Here is a 20,443-nt window from a genome sequence, read left to right as displayed (position 1 = left end):
ATGTTCAGGATTGCTTTGGAACACTTGAGACCATTCTGTGTAGGCCTCATACCACCTGTACAATTAAAGTAGCTTGTCATATGGTTTATGTATTCTATAATAATCTTTAATTCTACAGTTGGACACTTCCACACCTCTTTGTACTTTGCGCCCCAATGTTTTCTGTATCAATGCATAATCCTTTTCTATACATCAAATATTATCTATCCACTAAGATTTACTGCACGTTCCCTCACCTTCTATCATGTTTTGTATAGGGGAAAGATTGCAGTCTTAAGAGATCTGGGTTTGAGTCCTGCGTTTGACCTTAGGTAAGTTACTACATTTCTGAGTTTTGGTATATTCATATGTAAAATGGCAAACAATGCCACCTTTCAGAGATAACGTAAAAGTTAGGTAGCTAACACATATTTTCTGTAATGCAAACTGGAGTACCTGGCAAATGCTAGGTATTCAATAAATGGTAACTAATTATATCAGTCTCATTGATCACTCTTTACTTCTAGCACTTTGAGTCTACACATTCTTTTTAAGTTGGTTTTCTCTATCTGACAGATTTATAAATTTCATAATAACTGGTACCATATCCTAGATATGCTGTGGTCCCTAAATACTGGTTTAGTGAATTGTGAATTGTACCTAGGATACATAAGGCTATCTATGAGATTGAAGTTGTGAGGGCTGTCTCTCTTTTCTTTAGTTTTCCTACTGTGATTTTATCATGGAAAATCAATTGGCTAAATCAACTGAAGAACGAACATTTCAGTACCAGGATTCTCTTCCATCACTGCCTGTTCCTTCACTCAAAGAATCATTAAAAAAATACCTTGAATCAGGTATGTTAATAATCTTTTAGTATATTGAAAGCTTATTGAAAGTTTATTGAAAGCTTCTCCATTTTAGAGTAGGGCATCCTCAGAAAGCAAGCAGACGGTCTTTAAGTTTTTCTTACATAGGGGTCTAATCTATGTAAAGACTAAGCTGTGTCTATGTGAAGTTGACACACAGACAAAACAGACTCTTTATGGTAATAAAATACCAAATTATAAATAGGATCTAAGATCACGTCAGGCAAGGGTTAAGTCTCCATCACAGGGTTAAACAGTCATATGTTACATGCATGTTTGTTCAACATTCATGTGTTAGAACCACATCCATAACGTGGGGTGTAAAAGCAACTAAGTCCTGCAATGGTTAAGATATAGCAAGAACAGGCTGGACACCGTTGCTAATATCTGTAATCCCAGTACTTTGGGAGGCCAAAGCGGGCAGATCACCTGAGGTCAGGAGTTCAAGACCAGCCTGGCCAACATGGTGAAACCCCGTCTCCACTAAAAATACAAAAATTAGCTGGGCGTGGTGGTGGGCACCTGTAATTCTAGCTACTTAGGAGGCTGAGGCAGGAGAATTGCCTGAACCTGGGAGGCAGAGGTTGCTGTCAGCCAAGATTGCGCCATTGCACTCCAGCCTGGGTGACAGAGCGAGACTCTGTCTCAAAATATATATATCAAGAACAAATCTTGTAAGTCCTCAGGTTTCCCATGCTATCCTGAGACATGACATAGCAAACGAAAAGGTGATGGACAAAAGGCAAGTGTGGAAAGTGAATGCAGTAACCTCTGGGCTGGCCATAGGGGCCACTGTAAGGCTGCAGTAAAGCAAAGGCAACAATCTGGGAAATGACGAGAACTGTAGCTTTCCCATATCTGGCAAAGGGGACAAAGTGGATTAGTCCAAAGCATGTATTGGCATACATCTTACAAGGCTACTTTAATTTTTATTATACCCCAGGGACTCTCACCCCATTGGTCTGGGACTCTAACCCAAATATTATATCCTTCAGACTCTAACCCCATTGGGCTAGAAATACTATCCTTGATAGGATGCCAAGACAGACCCCACTTATCAGAGGTGGTCAATTAGTGCTGTGCCAGCTGAATTTCCTCAGCATGGGATCTCGTCCTAATGTTCCTTTATAGTCACCAGAAGATGTTACCACATAAGGGGTCTTGATCCAGACCCTAAGAAGGTGCTTGGATCACACACGGGAAGGAATTCAAGGTGAGTTGCAGAGGGCAGTGAGAAGAGACAGCTTATTGAAAGCTACTCCATTGTGGAGTAGGGCATCCTCAGAGGGCAAGCAAAGGAATGCACCATACTTATTTTAAGTGTTTCTTATATAGAGCCCTTATCTATGTAAAGACTAAACTAAGCTACGTCTACATGAGGGTGAGCAGACAACATGACACAATTTATTATTCTATTGATTTAAATTAAACTATCCTTGACATTTTAGTGTGTGAATACATCCAAGCATAACTGTAATTATCTTGAAAACATATATTGTTGTGGGTATTGGGACACCTGGACTTTCTGCTGTTTAGGAGTGTGTCCTTGTAGACATCTATAGGCTGTTCACTCAACTGTAAATATCTTCTGAATGTGGGTCACGACCAGCAAGGAATTGTACCTTGTTAGTCCGCAGATGGAGCTGAAATTAAAATGGCATTACTCTGGCTCTCCTAAGCTCCTGCTTCCTTAACAACACTGTTAGAAGTTGAAGGTTTAAGTGCTTCTTCATCTAGACTTGTAATAAAGTATAGATGACTCTTGAACAATGTAGGGCTGGCGGTGCTGATCCATGTGTATTAGAAAATCCAAGTACAACTTTTGACTCCTCAAGTACTGAACTGCTAATAGCCTACTATTGACCAGAAGCCTTACCAACAACATAAACAGTTGATTAATCGATATTTTTATGTTATATGTATTACTTTCTGTATTATTTAAGTTAAAGCAAATGTTATTAAAAATGATAAGGAAGAGAAAAGTATATTTATTATCCATTAAGTGGAAGTGGATCATCATAAAAGTTTTCATTCTGATGGTTTTCATGTTGAGTATGTGGAGGAAGAGGAGGGACTGGTCTTGTTGTCTCAGAGGTGGTAGAGGAGGTGGAAGTAGGGACAGGAGAGGCAAGCACACTCATTTTATTAGGTATAAATGGACCTGTGCAGTTCAAACTCATGTTTTTCGAGTCAACCATGTCCTTAAAATATCCAAAGTTTTTTTTTTCTCTTTATGTTAATTTTTCCACAGTTTGAAAAGCCAAATAGTGTAAATAGTCTTGTGATGAAAAATGTAGTCCTTTGCCCCATCTCCCTGGCTCCCTCCCAACTTGCTAATCCCACTCTCTTAAGCAAGGATTTCCAAATCTTTTATTTGTTTCTTTTCTGCCACTTTCATGTTGTCAACTCTTAATTTTATTGTTCTGCTCTGATATTTAGTACAGTACTGTGTTTTACATATCCAAGTCTTAAGATTTGTGTAAGTTAGTAATAATAGAGGTGAGTTGGTGGTACTTGGTCTAAATACCTTAATATGTATTTTTCCTTTCTAGTGAAACCATTTGCAAATGAAGAAGAATATAGGAAAACTGAAGAAATAGTTCAAAAATTTCAAAGTGGGATTGGAGAAAAATTGCACCAGAAATTGCTTGAAAGGGCAAAAGGAAAAAGAAATTGGGTATTTGTTGTTACAATTGAATAATTGATGATGTTTAAAGAATGATAAATAAAAAGTACATAGTTTTTTTTAAAATTATTGCTGTAAAAATTTTTACAGTTTAATATTGTCATTTTCATAATCCGAAAGAAGGAATAAATCACTTAACTTTGGGAGTTTTCAGTGGGTAGATTCGGGAACTTGTTAAAATGCAGATTTGCTGGGATAAGTGATTCTGATTCACATGTCTGGAATGAGGCCCAGAGATTCTTATTTTAACAATCACTTCATGTGGTTTGGCTGCAGGTGATCTGTAGACTATGCTTAAGAAAAACATTTTGTCCAGGTGACTAGCTGGAAAAATCTGAAACTCTAAAATGGACATGTCACGTAGGTGGCATAGAAATATTTTAGTAGTACAATGGAGAAAGGGAATCATTAAAAATCAGAGTGGAGAATGGTTACGTATATTGTATATTTCAGTTAGATAAATTGAGGAAGGAAGAAGCTAGTATAGTATTTATTGAAGGTCTCAATAATTTTCCGCAAAATTCTTTAACTTCTTCAGCTCAACCATTTCTGTTATTCTCTATTATGAATCAGAGGATAAGGTTTTATAATTAAAAAGCATTGCCTTGGTCTAGAAATAATTATTGTACCTATCATTTAGTTTTAGAAATAAAAAGCAAGCTGATTTTTTTTTTGATGAACCATTGATATCTGTGATGGAATAATAAAATTTCACACTTCCGGATTCCTTTGTTCTCAATTTTGAGCCTTGAGTTATTTTAATTAAAGTGGGGCAAAGGTAAAGAAGTTGTTGTTTTATCTGTGTCTTTTTTGTTTATGTCTCTTTCTGAATTACTGAGTATAGTTTATAACATCACTTTCTTCAAAAAATACTCTAGGTAATTTGATAAGATGTACTTACTTATACATGGAATTCAATTGCATATTGTGAAAGAGGGATACATAGAAAACAGTGTTTGTGAAAAATCTAAATTACTTTGAAGCCTACTGAAAACTTTTATTTATTTCTTTTATTTCTTTCTTTCTTTCATGTATTTATTTTTTGGAGACAGAGTCTGGTTCTGTTGCCCAGGCTTAAGTGCAGTGGTGCAGTCTCGGCTCACTGCAACCTCTGCCTCCCGGGTTCAAGCTATTCTCGTGCCTCAGCCTCCTATGTAGCTGTAATTACAGGTGCGCACCACCACACCCAACTGATTTTTGTATTTTTTGTAGAGATGGGGTTTTGCCATGTTGGCCAGGCTGGTCTTAAATTCCTGGCCTCAAGTGATCTGCCCGCCTCTGCCTCCCAAAGTGCTGGAATTACAGGTGTGAGCCACTATGCCCAGCCAGTTTTTATATTTCTGATTTAGTATTTCAGTTTCTGTTTGGAAAAGGAAAATTGTTAATACCTTAATAATTGTTATGATTAGGTAAGGATTTATTGATTATCTATTATGCCCCAAGTACTCTGAAGAAACACCTATGTACTTTGTTGCATACTTGTGACTACAATACAATATGTCTGAAGGTATCTTTTGGTGCTTTCTTGCTACTTGTTTTTGATAGTGTAGTTAAACCAAATAATACCTAAGATCCTATAGCTCCCTGCTGAAAAGAAATTATCACAATAACATTTCTCAATATGTACGATGATTTAAAGCAAGAAAACATGTTTTTATTTATTTTTGAGACAGGGTCTTTCTCTGTTACCAAGGCTGGAGTGCAGCGGTACAATCATAGCTCACTGCACCCTTGAACTCCTGGGCTCAGGTGATCCTCCTGCCTCAGCCTCTTGAGTAGCTAAGACTACATGCAGGCCCAGCTAATTAAATTTTTTTTTTTTTTCGTAGAGACAGGGTCTCTCTATGTTGCCTTGGCCTCCCAAAGTGCTGGGATTATAGGTGTGAGTCACCTCACCCGGCCAAAAAACATGTTTTTAAATGTTGAAGAATAATTAAAGAACAAATGTAGCTTGCTTTTTAAAATTCCCAGTAGTGACACATTCATGTATTATGAAGAACATTAAGGTGATGTTCTCAATTTCTTTTAGCTGGAAGAGTGGTGGCTGAATGTTGCCTATCTGGATGTTCGTATACCATCACAATTGAATGTCAACTTTGCGGGTCCTGCAGCTCACTTTGAACACTACTGGCCTCCAAAGGAAGGGACTCAGTTGGAAAGAGGAAGTATAATTCTTTGGCACAACTTGAACTACTGGCAGCTATTAAGAAAGTAAGGACACGTGTGAATTTAGTAACAAGCTTACCTGAAGTCTTAGGTAGCAAAATGTTGAGAAGCTTAATTTACTTATTTGGGGATGAATACTTCAGTTGTGGCTGGTTTTTAAATTTTATAATGACTTCTTAGTCAAAATCCTTTTTTTTTTAATAGAGAAAAAGTGCCTGTTCATAAAGTTGGAAATACTCCTCTAGATATGAATCAATTCCGAATGCTATTTTCTACCTGCAAGGTTCCAGGAATTACTAGAGACTCAATTATGAATTATTTTAGGACTGGTAAGTAATAATTCAGGTATCTTTTTTAGTAAAGGCACTGGAATTTGGGTAGCCTACTATGATGTGATGGAACATACACTTTTGAAGAATATTACTGTTGGGACTTTGACAAAGAAAGGTTTTCTGTGAGCCTTATATTTGAATCATTCTGATTAGTTCAGATATCATTTATGGCAATGGATTTTCTAAATGTGTCTTACATGGTTCAGCACAAACCTGATGCTTATATTCCATCATTTGAAAGTTTAAAGTTTAGTTGAAGAGTAGAATCAGAGTATTAAGAAAATCCTGAAACATACGATCTGGATGCTTCTCTTGCTTCTCTTTCTACCGTCATTTTTTATTACCTGAATTGTCTTTTTAAGTGTTTGCTTATATGTGCTCATCATGCCACAGTCTCCCTGTGAGTCTGCTTGTCCCTCCACCTTATATGAGGTAAAAGCCTGGAGTCACTCTTCCTTTTTTTTATTGTTTTTTTTTTTTTTTGAGACAGGGTCTCACTCTGTTGACCAGGTTGCGATCTCAGCTCACTGCAACCTCCACCTCTTGGACACAAGTGGTCCTCTTGCCTCAGTCTCACGAGTGGCTGGGACTATAGGCAGGCACTGCCACACCTGGCTAATTGTGTATTTTTTGTAGAGACAGAGTTTCACCATGAGGCCCAGGCTGGTCTCGAACTTCTGGGCTTAAGCAGTCTGTCCGCCTCAACCTCCAGAAGTGCTGAGATTACAGGCGTGGGCCACCATGCCTGGCTTGGAGTCACTCTTCTTAGAGACACATGAGTTCAGATTGACTCATCAATTTTTTTTTTTAAACTGGCAGTTTAATGGCAGTTTCTGCTTGGTGTCCTAGCTTATCTTGAAATGGAAATATCTGCCGGGGTAACTGTTTTTTTTCTCAGTTTACACTTACTGAAGAGTATAATTATGAATGGATTTTTTTTCTTACATAAAATGTTATTTAAAAGTAAAATATTTATAGCCAATCATGCTCATAGTATGAGGGATATGAGCTTACTTTCATGTGGAATTCAACTCTTCTTTGTAAACTTATTTACATGCTTGAGGTATTTAATGTCCTCAAGCCCACATATATTTACCTTGATGTTACCAGTGAAACAATTAAAGGATTAGAGAAACTGAGTTATTCATGGTCTGAAGTTTAATGTAAAAGATGAACAAGATAAAATCAATGTAAGAAGAGTAATAGCAAAAAAAGAAAATATGCATACTAGTTAAGAACTAATATCAATAGACCTAGTTTTGAATTGTCTTTATCACTTAGTAGGTATATCCTTAGATAAGGTGACTCTTTTGAGTTATAGTTTGTAAAATGGGGATTCATTAATAATGCATCTCTTGACATGTTGATTGAAGCTAACATGGTTATTATATTTTGGGGCTTACATGTGAAGACATGTAGAGATAGGGATAAAGTGTGAGGTAGACATGAAAAAAAATCAGAATTCATGGCAAATAGTATACAGAGTGTTCAAATAAGATAAGTAACTACATGGCTGTTTTATATTAGATAGTCAGGGAAGGCCTCTCCAAGGATCTGAATGATAAGATGAACCTGCAGAGTTTTTTGGCTTTCTTTTGTTTAGTTCACTTTTTTTTTTGTTGTTATTTTTTTGTGTGTGTTAAGGGCAGAATGCCCTGGGCAGGAATAAATTTAGCAGATTCAAAGGGCAGTACGGATGGAGCAGGGTACACAGGAGGGAGATGGATGGGCAGATTGGAAAGGTGACTAGAAGGTAGATCATACGGTACTTTATAAACCAAGGTAAAGTGTTTGGTTTGCATTTAAAATGCAGTTTTAGTGAAAGTTGAAGAGGGAAGCCCAGCTGGAAGAGACAAAAGCAGATTGATGAAGTGGTGGTAACATTTGGAAATAATGCTTGCAAGAAAAGTTTTGATGTGCACTGGGTGATCAAAAATAATTTTTTTAAGATTGTGGTATTACATCATAGGCATTGATACAGGAGAGGAGGAAAAATAATCTTGCAGGGGAGATGATAAGGAGCCAAAGTCATTGAGAAGGTAAAAGGCAAGAGGATCAAGAGCAGAAAGGTAGAGGGTTAGTCTTTGACAGGATCAAAGAAGAGAGGCAATAGGAGGGAATGCAGAAACTGTGAATCTAGAAGCAAACAGATTGGCCAGTTTTGCTGTAGGAAGATGAGGAGGTACTTTGTATTGCTTATGTTTTTAGTGAAATAAAAACTGAGGTCATCAACTGGGATGGAAGATTTGAAGAAAAAGGAGGTTTGAAATATTCTTTTTGGAAAGTGGGAGAAATAAACATGCTGTGGAAATAATGGAGTTACTGAACACTGCTGAGTGCCCATTTGAGATGTGTGTTCATGCATTTAAAGTTAGATGAGATGACATGTTGTGGTTTTTTCTTCAGCATCAGTGAGGGGCAGGAGGGGCAGGTGCAAAGGAAGAGGGGCTGAAGGATGAAAGCTTTTTGCAATGGCGAAATAATTTGGGACCATTGAATCTATCCTGAGTAAAGTGAAAATTGGGCCAGGCCTGGTGGCTCATGCCTGTAGTCCCAGCACTTTGGGAGGCCTAGGTGGGCAGATCACCTGAGGTCAGGAATTTGAGAACAGCCTGGCCAACATGGTGAAACCCCATCTCTACTAAAAATACAGAAAATTTAGCTGGGCATAGTGGCTCACACCTGTAGTCCCAGCTACGCGGGAACCTGAGGCAGGAGAATCACTTGAGTTCATGAATAGGAGGTTGCAGTGAGCTGAGATCATGCCACTGCACTCTGGCCTGGGCAACAGAGTGAGACTCCATCTCAAAAAAATAAAAGAAAAAAAAAAGAGAGAAAATTGAAAAAATGAGTGTTGATAGGATGGGCAGCATTTAAGCCACTGAGGTTAGTCTCAATAAGCAGGCTATAATTAGAACTAGTTTTTTGTTTTTTGCTTGTCTTTTTTTTTTGGTCTGTCACCCAGGGTGGAATGCAGGTGCAATTACAGCTCACTGCAACCTCGACCTCCTGGGCTCTGGCAGTCCTCCCACTTCAGCCTCCTGAGTAGCTGGGACCAGGCACATGCCACCACACCTGGCTAATTTTTGTATTTTTTGTGGAGACCGGGTTTTGCCACGTTACCCAGGCTGGTCTCGAACTCGTGAACTCAAGCAATCTGCCCGCTTCAGCCCCTAAAGTGTTGGGATTACACGTGTGAGCCGCAGCACCCAGCCTGTTGTTGTTTATGTATTTGTTTTTACCTACGCCCAAGAGACCATTGAGACTAATTCAGTCATACCTTTCATCTCTCTCTACCACATTTACACAAAAAGCCCAGACTGTTCATGTTATCCCTTGTCAACTGGATTCATGGATTTGTGCATGGTCTAATTTGATCCAAATTTCTCATTGCTCCGATATACCCTCACGACTTCCCTAAACCATTCTGCTGTACTTTCTGGAGCTCGTGATCAGCAAAATCCATTGTATCCTCAACCTTTTCTCTGAAAGATGTTACTAAAGCTTGATTATTCATTAAGCTTACTACTTCCCCTGTACCCTTGCAAGGGGGATTTTTCTTTTTCTTTTACGTAGCACTACAGGGCCTGTGGGAGGTGTTGGTATCCTTTTTGTTTCCCTTTGCCCTTTCTGTTTTCCCTTCTTCCTTAACAATTTTAGCCTTTTTGGGGAAAAAAATGCCTTCAGGTTATATCACCACTACCTTGTTGCAGTGACTTACCTCCTGCCCATTCCCCTTCATCTATTGATTGCTTTAGCTCCAGTGCCTGTCTTTCTTTCCATTACTATCTCAGTCACATTCTTGATGATTTTAGCTTTCAGTTGCAGACGATCCATAGGCTCTCATTTCCTTCAGTTTATAGCTCTAGGAAACTACATCTTTCAGTACTCCAACTCAGCTGTTCCTTTGGCCACATTGTGATTTACAGTTTAATGATGCTACTGCTCTTCATGGCTCCATTCCTACTTCCCCAAGTCTTCGCTTCTTTCTCGTTCTTCACCATCATTACTCCCAGGCATGCACATTCAAATCTTTGTCACCCCTCCTCAGTACTAATGTGGTAAAACCTAAACATAGTTTAAAATGTAATTTGTCTTTTCTCGACATATCAAAGATACCTACTCTAGCAATTTACTTGGCCAGAGAAAACCGCAACACCTCACTTAATGATCTCAGTTAAATCTCAAGTTGGCCTCCAGCACTACTGTACTATCTTCCTTGGTTAGCTTATTCTTTCTCTTCCAGAGAAGACTGTTTTATGCCTTTCTCCCTCCTTTTTAGCTTACAAACTCTTCTTCTTCTCAAGAAATATGAGCTTTCTTCCCATCATGACATTTACCAGCCTTCCAGTGCTGGGCAGAATAATGGTCCCCCATAGATGTCTACTTTCAAATTCCTGAAATTGTTAATATGTTAGGTTACATGGTAAAGAGGAATTCAGGTTGCTAGTTAGTTGGCCTTGAAATGGGGACATTATCCTGGATTATTCACATGTGCCCAAAGTGTATAATCACAGGGGTCCTTATACATGGAAGAGGGAGGCAAAGGAGAGAACCAAAGAGATGGCAATATGAGAAGGTTATGATCTTCCCTTCATGGCCTTGAAGATGGAAGAAGGGATTCATGAGCCCAAGGAATGTGGATAGCCTCTAAAAGCTGGAGAAAGGAAGGAAACCAATTTTCTTCTAGAGCCTCTAGAAGGAACACAGCCCTGACGGCACCTTCATTTTAGCCCAGTAAGCCGCATTTCAGATTTCTGGTCCTTAGACCTGTAAGATAATACATTTGTGTTGTTTTAAGCTACTAAGTCAGTAGTAACTTGTTTTTGCAACCAGTGTAAATATACTAATTCAAATATTGCCCATTCCCTACCCCCGTGTAATATGTTACTGCAAATTCATATACTTTTCTTTTCTTTTTGAAAAATAGATTAACTCCTCTGACTCCTAAGGACAACTCTTCTATATCTGTGCTGAGTCCCGGTTCCTCTTGCCTAGTCAGGGACCTTGCTTTTGCATTATCCTCTCTCCCTGCTGCTTATCAGTTTTCTTTCTTTACTCGATTGTTCCAATCTGTAATATCTTCCATCTTAAAAGGAAAACAATTCACCCCTTGTCTCCTTCAAGTATCAGGCCCCAGTCGAAGCCACCATCCCGTCTCTCGTAGATTGGTCTCACCTGGACCACTTTAGTCACTTCCTAATTTGCCATACCTTCTCTTCACCCTTATAATCTGTTCTCCATATAGCAGCTAGAGTGATCTTTTTAGTTAGATCACATTATCACTCCCCTGCTTAAAACCGTCCATTGATTTCCTTCCCATCATACTGGAAACCACTTTCTGAGGCCAGTGTAATCAGGTCTCAACCTTATCTACCACTCTACCCTTTTCTCTGTGCCACAGCTGCACTGACCTTGTTTTCCTTTAAGCAGATCAACTCATGTTTATTCTGATGCCTTTGTGCTTGCTGTTTCCTCTGCCCTGAAACACTCTTCTGTGGGTATTTCCGTGGCATACTTTTCTCACTTCATTCAGTTTTCTGCTCAAATATCCCCCAGGTTTATCCTGAGGTAGCACCCTTCTGCCACCCTCACCCTTTCCAACCATTTATTGATTAATTTGGCATCAGGTTTATTTTCTTTTTTCTTTCCCAGCCCTAAACTTTGAAAGGGGTGTGGTCAGGAGAGGACAGCAATAAAAGAGTAGTGGTAGTAGAGATAAAAGGATCTGGAGGTTTTTGAAGGGGAAGAAAGAAGAAATGGTTTGGAGGTAGCCATGAGGAACAAGGAAAATACATACCTCACCCTCTAGGTCTTGAGGAAATAGGTATAAGAGAAAAAAGAGTAATGTTATCAGGAGACTGTTCTTCCTCATAGTTGATGAAAATATTTCATGAGATAATGTATGTAAAGCACTTAATACTGACCCATAAATAATACCCACCAGTATATTTCCTTCAAGCGGCAGTGTATGTCTTCTCTTTCTTCCTCTTTTTCCGTTTTCTTTTCTTAGAAGGTGGGGCAGGGATCATATAAGAAGATCCTTGGCAAAAGGACAAGTACCTAAAGATGGGGCTGTATAACAATAATCTGAGGTTTACAGCAAACAAATAGTACTTGGGGAGTTAAGGCGTGCCAAAGAAATCAGAGATAATCCATTGTCAGTGGCTTACCAGATGTTACCAGACTGGACAAAATTATTTTCCTTTGCCACTCAGGCATACTGTATCCTTCTCTACTAAAAATTATTTTATTGAGTTATCATAGCTAGATATTGCTGTAATTAAATTACCTGATGAGTAATTAACATTAAAATAATCCAAAAGAGAAACCTGTTAATTCAAATGGCTCTCCTCCAAGATTCCACTGGTCTCCTTCTCCCCTTCCCATTTCTGTTTCTAAATAAATCTAGAAAGGTCTGTAGTAGTTTGGGATTTATATGGTTTTCAGGGTATTTGAAACTTATGGATTTCTAGATGTCTCACATGGAACAAGTGTCAGGAGTATGTATTTATATCATAGTAACTGCAATTCCATTAATACATTGTTTTTGTTATGTGACATATTTGATGACTATATGATTAAAATATTGGAAGAATACCTACTTTTCTTCTATTGGATATATGCAACTTTACTCCTGTTTAGCATTAGATTTGAGTCTTGTGTTTTCTGTTTCTGTTTCCAGAGAGTGAAGGGCGTTCCCCAAACCACATTGTAGTGCTGTGTCGAGGCCGAGCTTTTGTCTTTGATGTAATACATGAAGGATGTTTGGTCACCCCGCCAGAACTTCTCAGGTTTTCAGACTACTTTCTTGAGTCTCATTAGGTCTTATGGTGTTGCTTGAATTAAAATATACATGTTTAGAATTGCCTTTCAAGGTGACAGTAAGCTGAAAAATAAGAATTTTATACTTGCTTTTTTAAAAAAAAGTCTATTTGTACTTTTAATGTAAACTATTTTTAAATTTTACTAGACATATATAAATATGTTCACTTGGAGAAAAGGAAAACATTACATATATTAGCAATTCCATTCCCTGCCTCAGAATTAATCACTGTTACTTGTTTAGTGTGTTCCATCTTTCTGTGCCTGTTGCAATGAATTTACATGCATACCTAGCTTAAAAAATACATATATAAAATATATTATATATGTACATACATATGGTATACATTTTCTATGTGTATGTTTTAAAGTATATTATGGAAAATTTCAAAATGTATAGGGAATTATATACTGACAACTCCTGTGTACACATCTCCTAACTTCAACAGTTACCAACTCCTAGCATCAACAGTTATAAACTCATAGTCAGTGCTGTTTCAACTATACCTCTTTTGCCCTTTCCCTTACTTTCCCATGGATGATGATGATGATGATGATGATGATGATGATTATTATTATTTTTGAGACAGAGTCTTGCTCATCGCCCAGGCTGGAGTACAGTGGCGCGATCTCAGCTCACTGCAAGCTCCACCTCCCAGGTTCACCCCATTCTCTTGCCTCAGCCTCCCGAGTAGCTGGGACTACAGGTGCCTGCCACCATGCCCGGCTAATTTTTTGTATTTTTGGTAGAGGTAGGGTTTCACCGTGTTAGCCAGGATGGTCTCGATCTCCTGACCTAGTGATCCACCCACCTCGGCCTCCCAAAGTGCTGAGATTACAGGCGTGAGCCACCACACCCAGCCAAATAAACAGTATTTTAATATTATTAACAGATGATCAGTTGCTCTAATTGTTTTCTAGTTGTTGGGTATATATATGTATTTATAACTTAAATTATTTTAAATAAATATTACAAACATGTACAAAACTGCACACAGAAATGTACAGCTAAATACTCATGTAACCTGCACCCAGGTCAAAAATTAGAACATTTCTAATATTCTAAAAATTAGAACATGAAGATTCCCCTCATCCCTCTTTCATACTTTCACTCCTTCCCAGGGGCAGTCATTTAGGTTGTTTACAGTTTGCATTATTATTTTTAAAAGGCTGCTGTGAAAATCCTTGTGTAAGTCTTTTGGTGTACACATGCATGTATTTCTGTCTGGAAAACACCCAGGAGAGAATTTGCCAAGTCATAGGGTATGTGTATGTTCAGCTTCAATAGATAATGCCAGTTTTCCAAAGTAGTTATGTCTACTAGTGTGTGAGTGTTATAGGAGTTCTTTATACATTCTGGGTAAGAGTTCTTACTTGGTCGTGTGTGTTGCAATACACAGAATAGAAGATGTTTATAACTGATCTTTTGTTCTATTAAACACATCTTCCTGGTGAACAGAAGTTCTTAATTGAATGTAGTCCAGTTTATTAATCTTTTAATCTTTACCATACAGGTGATACATTTTGTGTTCTGTTTTAAAAAATTTTTCCCTAACTCATTGCCAAGAAGATAATTTCTTATGTTCTAGAATTTTGTTTTGCCTTTTACATTTGTATTTATAGACTTCCTGGAGTTAACTGATTTTTGTGTTTGACATGAGGCACAAGGGTAGTTGCACATTTAAAAAATAGTGTTATTTTTCTCACTAGCTTCTTTTAATCAACAATAAATGTAATCTTTTCTATTGGTACAAATACATCTACCTTATTCTTTTAAACTATTACATATAATTCCATCAAATGGATATATTATAGTTGATGTGACCATTTCTCTATGATGTGACATTAAAGTTTTTCCATTTGTTGCTATAACAAATAATTAACATGTTCAAACATGCCTCTTTGTGTATTTGGATAAAATATCTACGGTTTGATATTAGAAGTGAAATTTTCACATCATCTGATGTATACATTTAAAATTTTTGACTAAGTCAAATTGTCATCCACAGTGGCATTGTTTTTTCTGCCAGTATTTTATATGACGACACCCACTTCTAATCATTGTTGACATGGTACTGTTAAACTTAAAACATCTGGTGGCGGGGGGACACAGTGGCTCATGCCTGTAATTGCAACATTTTGGGAGACTGAGGCTGGAGGATGACATAAGGTCAGGAGTTGAATACCAGCCTGGGCAACACAGGGTGACCCTGTCTCTACAAAAAGTTAAAAAATTAGCTGGACATGATAGTGCTACTTGGGAGTGCTCCCAGCTACTTGGAAGGCTGGGGTGGGAAGATTACTTGAGCCCAGGAGGTTGAGGCCACAGTGAGCTGTGATCATGCCACTGCACTCCAGCCTTGGGTGACAGACCAAGACCCTGTCTCAAAAAAAAAAAAAAAAAAAAAAAAAAGCTGTATCTAGTGAACTGACAGGTGAAAAATGGTTTTCATTGTTGTTTGAATTTACATATCCCTCATTACAAGTGAAGTTGAGCATTTTTGTATGTTTTATAGGCCACTTATTTGTGTTTTCCATGAGTTACTTTGGCCTATTTTTCTATTGGCTATTTTACTTTATTCTGATTGATTTATAGCAATTATTTATATGGTCTCCACATTAATCCTTTATAGATTATGTGTGTTGCAAATATTTTCTTCCAGTTAACTTGAAGCAAATTTTGGAAATTGTCCAATCTTAATTTTGATTTAGGCAGATTTATCTTTTTAATCATTTGCTTTTATATCTTGGATAATATTTGTGTGTCTTCCCATTACATGTTTTAGTTAGTGTGTTTTAAATTTGACACATAATTATTAGATCAGGCTTATAATTGGATTATTCAAAGCCACTCTTCCAGAAATTGAACACATGTGCTTCATGGGCTACATTCAGCCTGTGACCTATTTTGCTTGGACAGCAGAATTTGAATCACTGTTTAAAAATCATGAAATTTTACATAAACATCTGGATTTCTGTTTTTGCCTTAAAAAAACCCCAAAAGTTCTGACAACCACCAGTCTACTTTCTGCCTCTATAAATGTGCCTATTTTATACATTTCATTAATATAGGAATGGCGTCTTACAACATGTAGGCTTTTGTGTGTGGCTTCTTTCACTTAGCATAATTTTTTCAAGGTTCATCCATGTTTCGGCATGTATGAATGCTTTATTCCTTTTTATTGCTGAATAACATTCTATTTTACAGATATGCCACATTTTATTAACTATTCATCAGTTGATGGACATTTGAGTTGTTTCTACTTTTTGTCTATTATGAATAATAGACAAATAGTAAATTATTCATAATGCTTCCTTGAATATTGTGTACAGGTTTTCATGTAAATGTATGTTTTCATTTCTCTTGGGTATATTTTAGGAGTAGAATTGCCAGGTCATATGGTAATTCTATGTTTAACTATTGAGAAACTACCAGAGAGTTTTCCAAAATGGCGCAGTATATTAGGGTTCCAGTTTCTCCACATCTTCACCAACACTTATTGTCTGCCTTTTTTATTGTAGCCACGCTAGTAAGGGTAAAGTGGGATCTCGTTGTAGTTTATATTTGATAATGATGTTGAAGATTTTTTCACATACCTTTTGGCCATTTGTATATATCTTCCTTGGAGAGATATCTAATCAGTTACTTGGCCAATTTTTAAATGAGGTTGTCTTTTTATTATTGAATTGTAATAGTTCTTTAGATATAAGTCTTTTTACAGATATATAATTTAGCAAATTATATCTCCTAGGCTTGGCTTTTCACTTTTTTGATGGCCTCTTTTGATGCACAATATTTTTCATTTTGACAAAATCCAATTTTATCTTTTTTGTTGTTGTTACATGTGCTTCTGGTATTGTATCTGAGAAACCATTGCCTAATCTGAGGACATGAAGATTTACACATATGTTATCTTTTAACATCTTTTAAAAAAAATTGTGGGAAAGCGGGGAGATAATGTTTAAATGTACATTTAGTTGGAAATGTTGGCAGGAATTGAAGTAGAGATATCCAACAAGCTTTTGGAACTTTGGAACTTTGGTAACAGAGATTGAGAGGGAAAATGGTGTTGAAGTTAAAGAGTTGGTTGCCTGTTACATAAAAGTGATAGTTGAAACTATTAAAGAAGTAGATGAGATTACCGAGGGAGAAACTTACAAGAGGAGCTTGGAAAGGCCAGTGACAGAAATTTGGGAAAAGACACATTCAGCAGTGTAAGGAGAACAAATGGTCAATGAAAAAGACTGCAGTGAGATATGGAGACCACAATGGAACCGTGTGAAAAACTCAAGTAAGAAGATAATTTTAACATTCATTCCTGAGTGTCAAAATTCTATAATGAGGAAAACTAGACTTAGATAAAGCTACTGGGTTTCCTTAATGGACATTATTGGTGACTTTCAGAAGAGCAGTTTCAAGATGATCACTGGAGAACAAAAATTGAGGACAGTAAATTAAAGAGTGAACGGAAAGCGATGAAGAAAAAGCCAGATTGTGTGGCGTATAGAATATTTTTAAGAATATATGATTCTGTAATGCAGATATTTTTAATACAAATCTTTGTGCTTTGAAATATAAAAAATTAGATGTGTAGCTGAAAAACAGTTGCATAGTTAGCCAAGTTAAAGGAAAAGAGGGATTATCTTGTTACCAAATCTGCATCTCTTAATGGTGACGATTTGGGCAGTTATGTGACCTTTTATTATCACACTTAAAATGTCATTTCAGGTTTAACACACTTTCCTTTGTAATTTATCCATAATAATGACCACCTTGTAAAACGAACATGAAAATGATCATTTCAGGGAGGAAGAAAAAGTTTCATAGTCAAAACTGGTGCTTTGAGGTAGTTGATAAGGGAAAGGTAGCAACAAGTACCATATAGAGAGAAACAGGTTGATTTTATTTAGAAATTCAGAGTTTATGCTAGTAACCACAAACTGCAAAAGTTTATTCATAATTGGAGCAAAATCAGTAGCTACTAAAGACAAGTAAGCAGGAAGAGAGGCAAGGCAAGTTACTCTCGCTATAGATGCAGATTGGTGAAGAAACCCTTATTCTGTTCCTCAGGACACCATTAACTTGCAAATAAAAAGGGGGGGATTTTTCAGCAAGAAAATTATTTCTTTATCAGTGTTACAGCTATAATGAACAAACAGAGGAGAGTATGCAAATCGGTAGATAAATGATGAATTCCAGTTTTGAATGATGAAGTCAGAGCTGATGGCTACTAGTGGTGTTTTTTGACCATTTATTAAGCTATATTAGCTCACTTCCTGAGAAAACCTTGAAAGCTTTTAAATTGAAGTAATTTCTTAACATGTGCCATGAAGAAGTAGAGCTAAATTAAAGCTCTGTGGATTTTTGACTGATGAAAATTTCTTTATGGGAGAACCCAGGTATTTATCTGCTGTATGTTTAAAGATACATGAAACTCATCAATCTGGGAGCATAAAATACTATGGAGGGGAAGTAGTTTATCCTTAGCTAGTAGATTCTTTAAAAATATAATGATTAGAAGTAACAAATTGGCACATATGAAAATACTTAAAACTGATTACATGGTATTTCTATTTTTTTTTTTGGTAAAACACAGGTATTAATTGAGTATACAGTAAGTCCTCTGGTTAAATATATATGCACATAGTTTTTAGTTGGATAAGATGTACATGGTTTTTGTGAAATTGATTACCGGGATATTTTTCAAGTTCTCTATTGTCAGGATATTTACAGTAAAAAGGATATTTACTTGTAACCTAGAAGTGCATGCACATTTCAAAAGTATATATCAACCGAACTAAATTTAGCCAATAACTAAATTTATTTACTGAAATTAAATTATTGTCAAATATGCTTTGGGTATTAATAGAACACAATCACTTAAAAATATGTGCTGTGGGAAATCTATTGGCATCATAAGTGGTTTCTTTGGGTAATATATCCAAACATTTAAATATTGATCAATGTTATGACCTTTTAAAGGCCAAAGTAGTTACTTTCTGCCTGTACTGTTTTTGAATCTTCTTTTCATCTTCCATAAGACAACTGACATATATCCACAAGAAGTGCCATAGTGAACCTGATGGACCTGGGATTGCAGCATTAACTAGTGAGGAGCGAACTCGATGGGCTAAGGTTCTGATTTACATTTTTCTTAACGAAGCTTTTCTCTAACAAACTCTTCTGATGTATTGTATTTCAGTTGTAATATTTGATCATCATCTCCTTGCCCTTTAGGCACGAGAGTATCTGATTGGTCTTGATGCAGAGAACTTGGCCTTGTTAGAAAAAATTCAGAGTAGTTTACTGGTATATTCCATGGAGGATGACAGTCCACATGTAACACCAGAGGATTATTCTGAGGTACTTAACTATCTTCTGTTTTACACGGACCTCTAGGTTAATGAACTTTTCTTGCCAAAGGTGAAACGAGAACCTAATCATAACCTGCACTAGTGTATCTTGACACCATAGCTGGGAGTATCTCTCCTAAGAATTATGTCACCCTTGTAAATCATTTGTTTTATCATTTGGTTAATTACTGAACACATCGATGTCAGTGACGTTAAGGGTAAATATGGCCTTATTTTATGCTCCCCTGCCACTCCCAGGGTGACATTTCAGTTTCCCAGGAAATAATAAAAGATAGTAATTGTATTAGAAATCTCATAGTCTTTTGAAAATACTTAAATTATTTTATAATGCATTAATTGGTATTAAATAATAGGAAAAGAATATCAAGGATTGAAGAACCTTGTAGCAAGGAAAGAGGTTTTTTTTGTTGTTGTTGTTGTTTTTGGAGAATCACCAGACTTCTTTTTAAGGAAGAACGTATTTTAATGCAGTGTTGTTGAGACTTTTTTGACCACAATTTTTAGTTACAAATACATTTAGATTGCAGCCCACTATATGTACATGTGTGTATGCATGCAAACACATATATAAAATAGGAGTTTCACAGAACACTAACTACTTTTATTATCTGTGAGGTACACTGATATTTCCAGTCTATTTTATTCTTTTTTATAAGGAATATTGATTGTGATGCACTGAATTGATTTCACGATTCATTAATAGGCCAAAGTATACAGTTTGAAAAACAGGTTTAGTAGGAAATGAATTCTTAAAATATTTCCTCCTAACTAGACTTTAATGACTAAACTTTTATCAAGGTCTTTTATCCTATTCAAGTTACAAAGCCTTCTTCTCTCAAATCTATGTTCTGTAAACATTCATGAATATTGTACCAGCATTTTCTTTTCTGGTAGGATTTTCTTGATTTGAGATTTTGAGAAACCCCTAAAGTCAGGGCCAGAATTACTCTCTCGAGTATAACTATATTATCATTTTATTAAATTTGGTTGACCTGAAGAGGAATGGTGATGTGATATATATGTTTAAGATATGAATTCTTACAAACCAATATTAAACCCTTTTAATTTGGAAAAATTAAATTTATTTTAGATTATTGCAGCCATCCTTATTGGAGATCCAACAGTACGCTGGGGTGACAAATCCTATAACTTGATTTCCTTTTCTAATGGAGTATTTGGCTGTAATTGTGATGTAAGTAAACTACTGAAAT

General features: G+C 36.7%; 1 protein-coding gene across 1 annotated transcript in view; it reads left to right on the top strand.

Moving 5' to 3' along the window:
* Positions 1-258: 258 nt before the first annotated feature.
* CROT (carnitine O-octanoyltransferase) overlaps positions 259-20,443 on the top strand; it is a 48,477-nt gene continuing 28,292 nt past the window's right edge. Inside the window, 11 exon segments of the mRNA XM_025380869.1 lie at positions 259-311; positions 701-836; positions 1,980-2,028; positions 2,030-2,061; positions 3,401-3,525; positions 5,564-5,745; positions 5,905-6,029; positions 12,718-12,826; positions 18,900-18,993; positions 19,096-19,221; positions 20,323-20,424. Coding sequence (XP_025236654.1) covers positions 722-836; positions 1,980-2,028; positions 2,030-2,061; positions 3,401-3,525; positions 5,564-5,745; positions 5,905-6,029; positions 12,718-12,826; positions 18,900-18,993; positions 19,096-19,221; positions 20,323-20,424 — 1,059 coding nt within the window. The 5' untranslated portion in view covers positions 259-311; positions 701-721.

Source organism: Theropithecus gelada, chromosome 3 (genome assembly GCF_003255815.1).
Source record: "Theropithecus gelada isolate Dixy chromosome 3, Tgel_1.0, whole genome shotgun sequence".
Taxonomy (NCBI): Eukaryota; Metazoa; Chordata; class Mammalia; order Primates; family Cercopithecidae; genus Theropithecus; species Theropithecus gelada.
The sequence above is the reverse complement of the archived record's forward strand: the minus strand, read 5'-3'. Positions and strand labels throughout refer to the sequence as shown.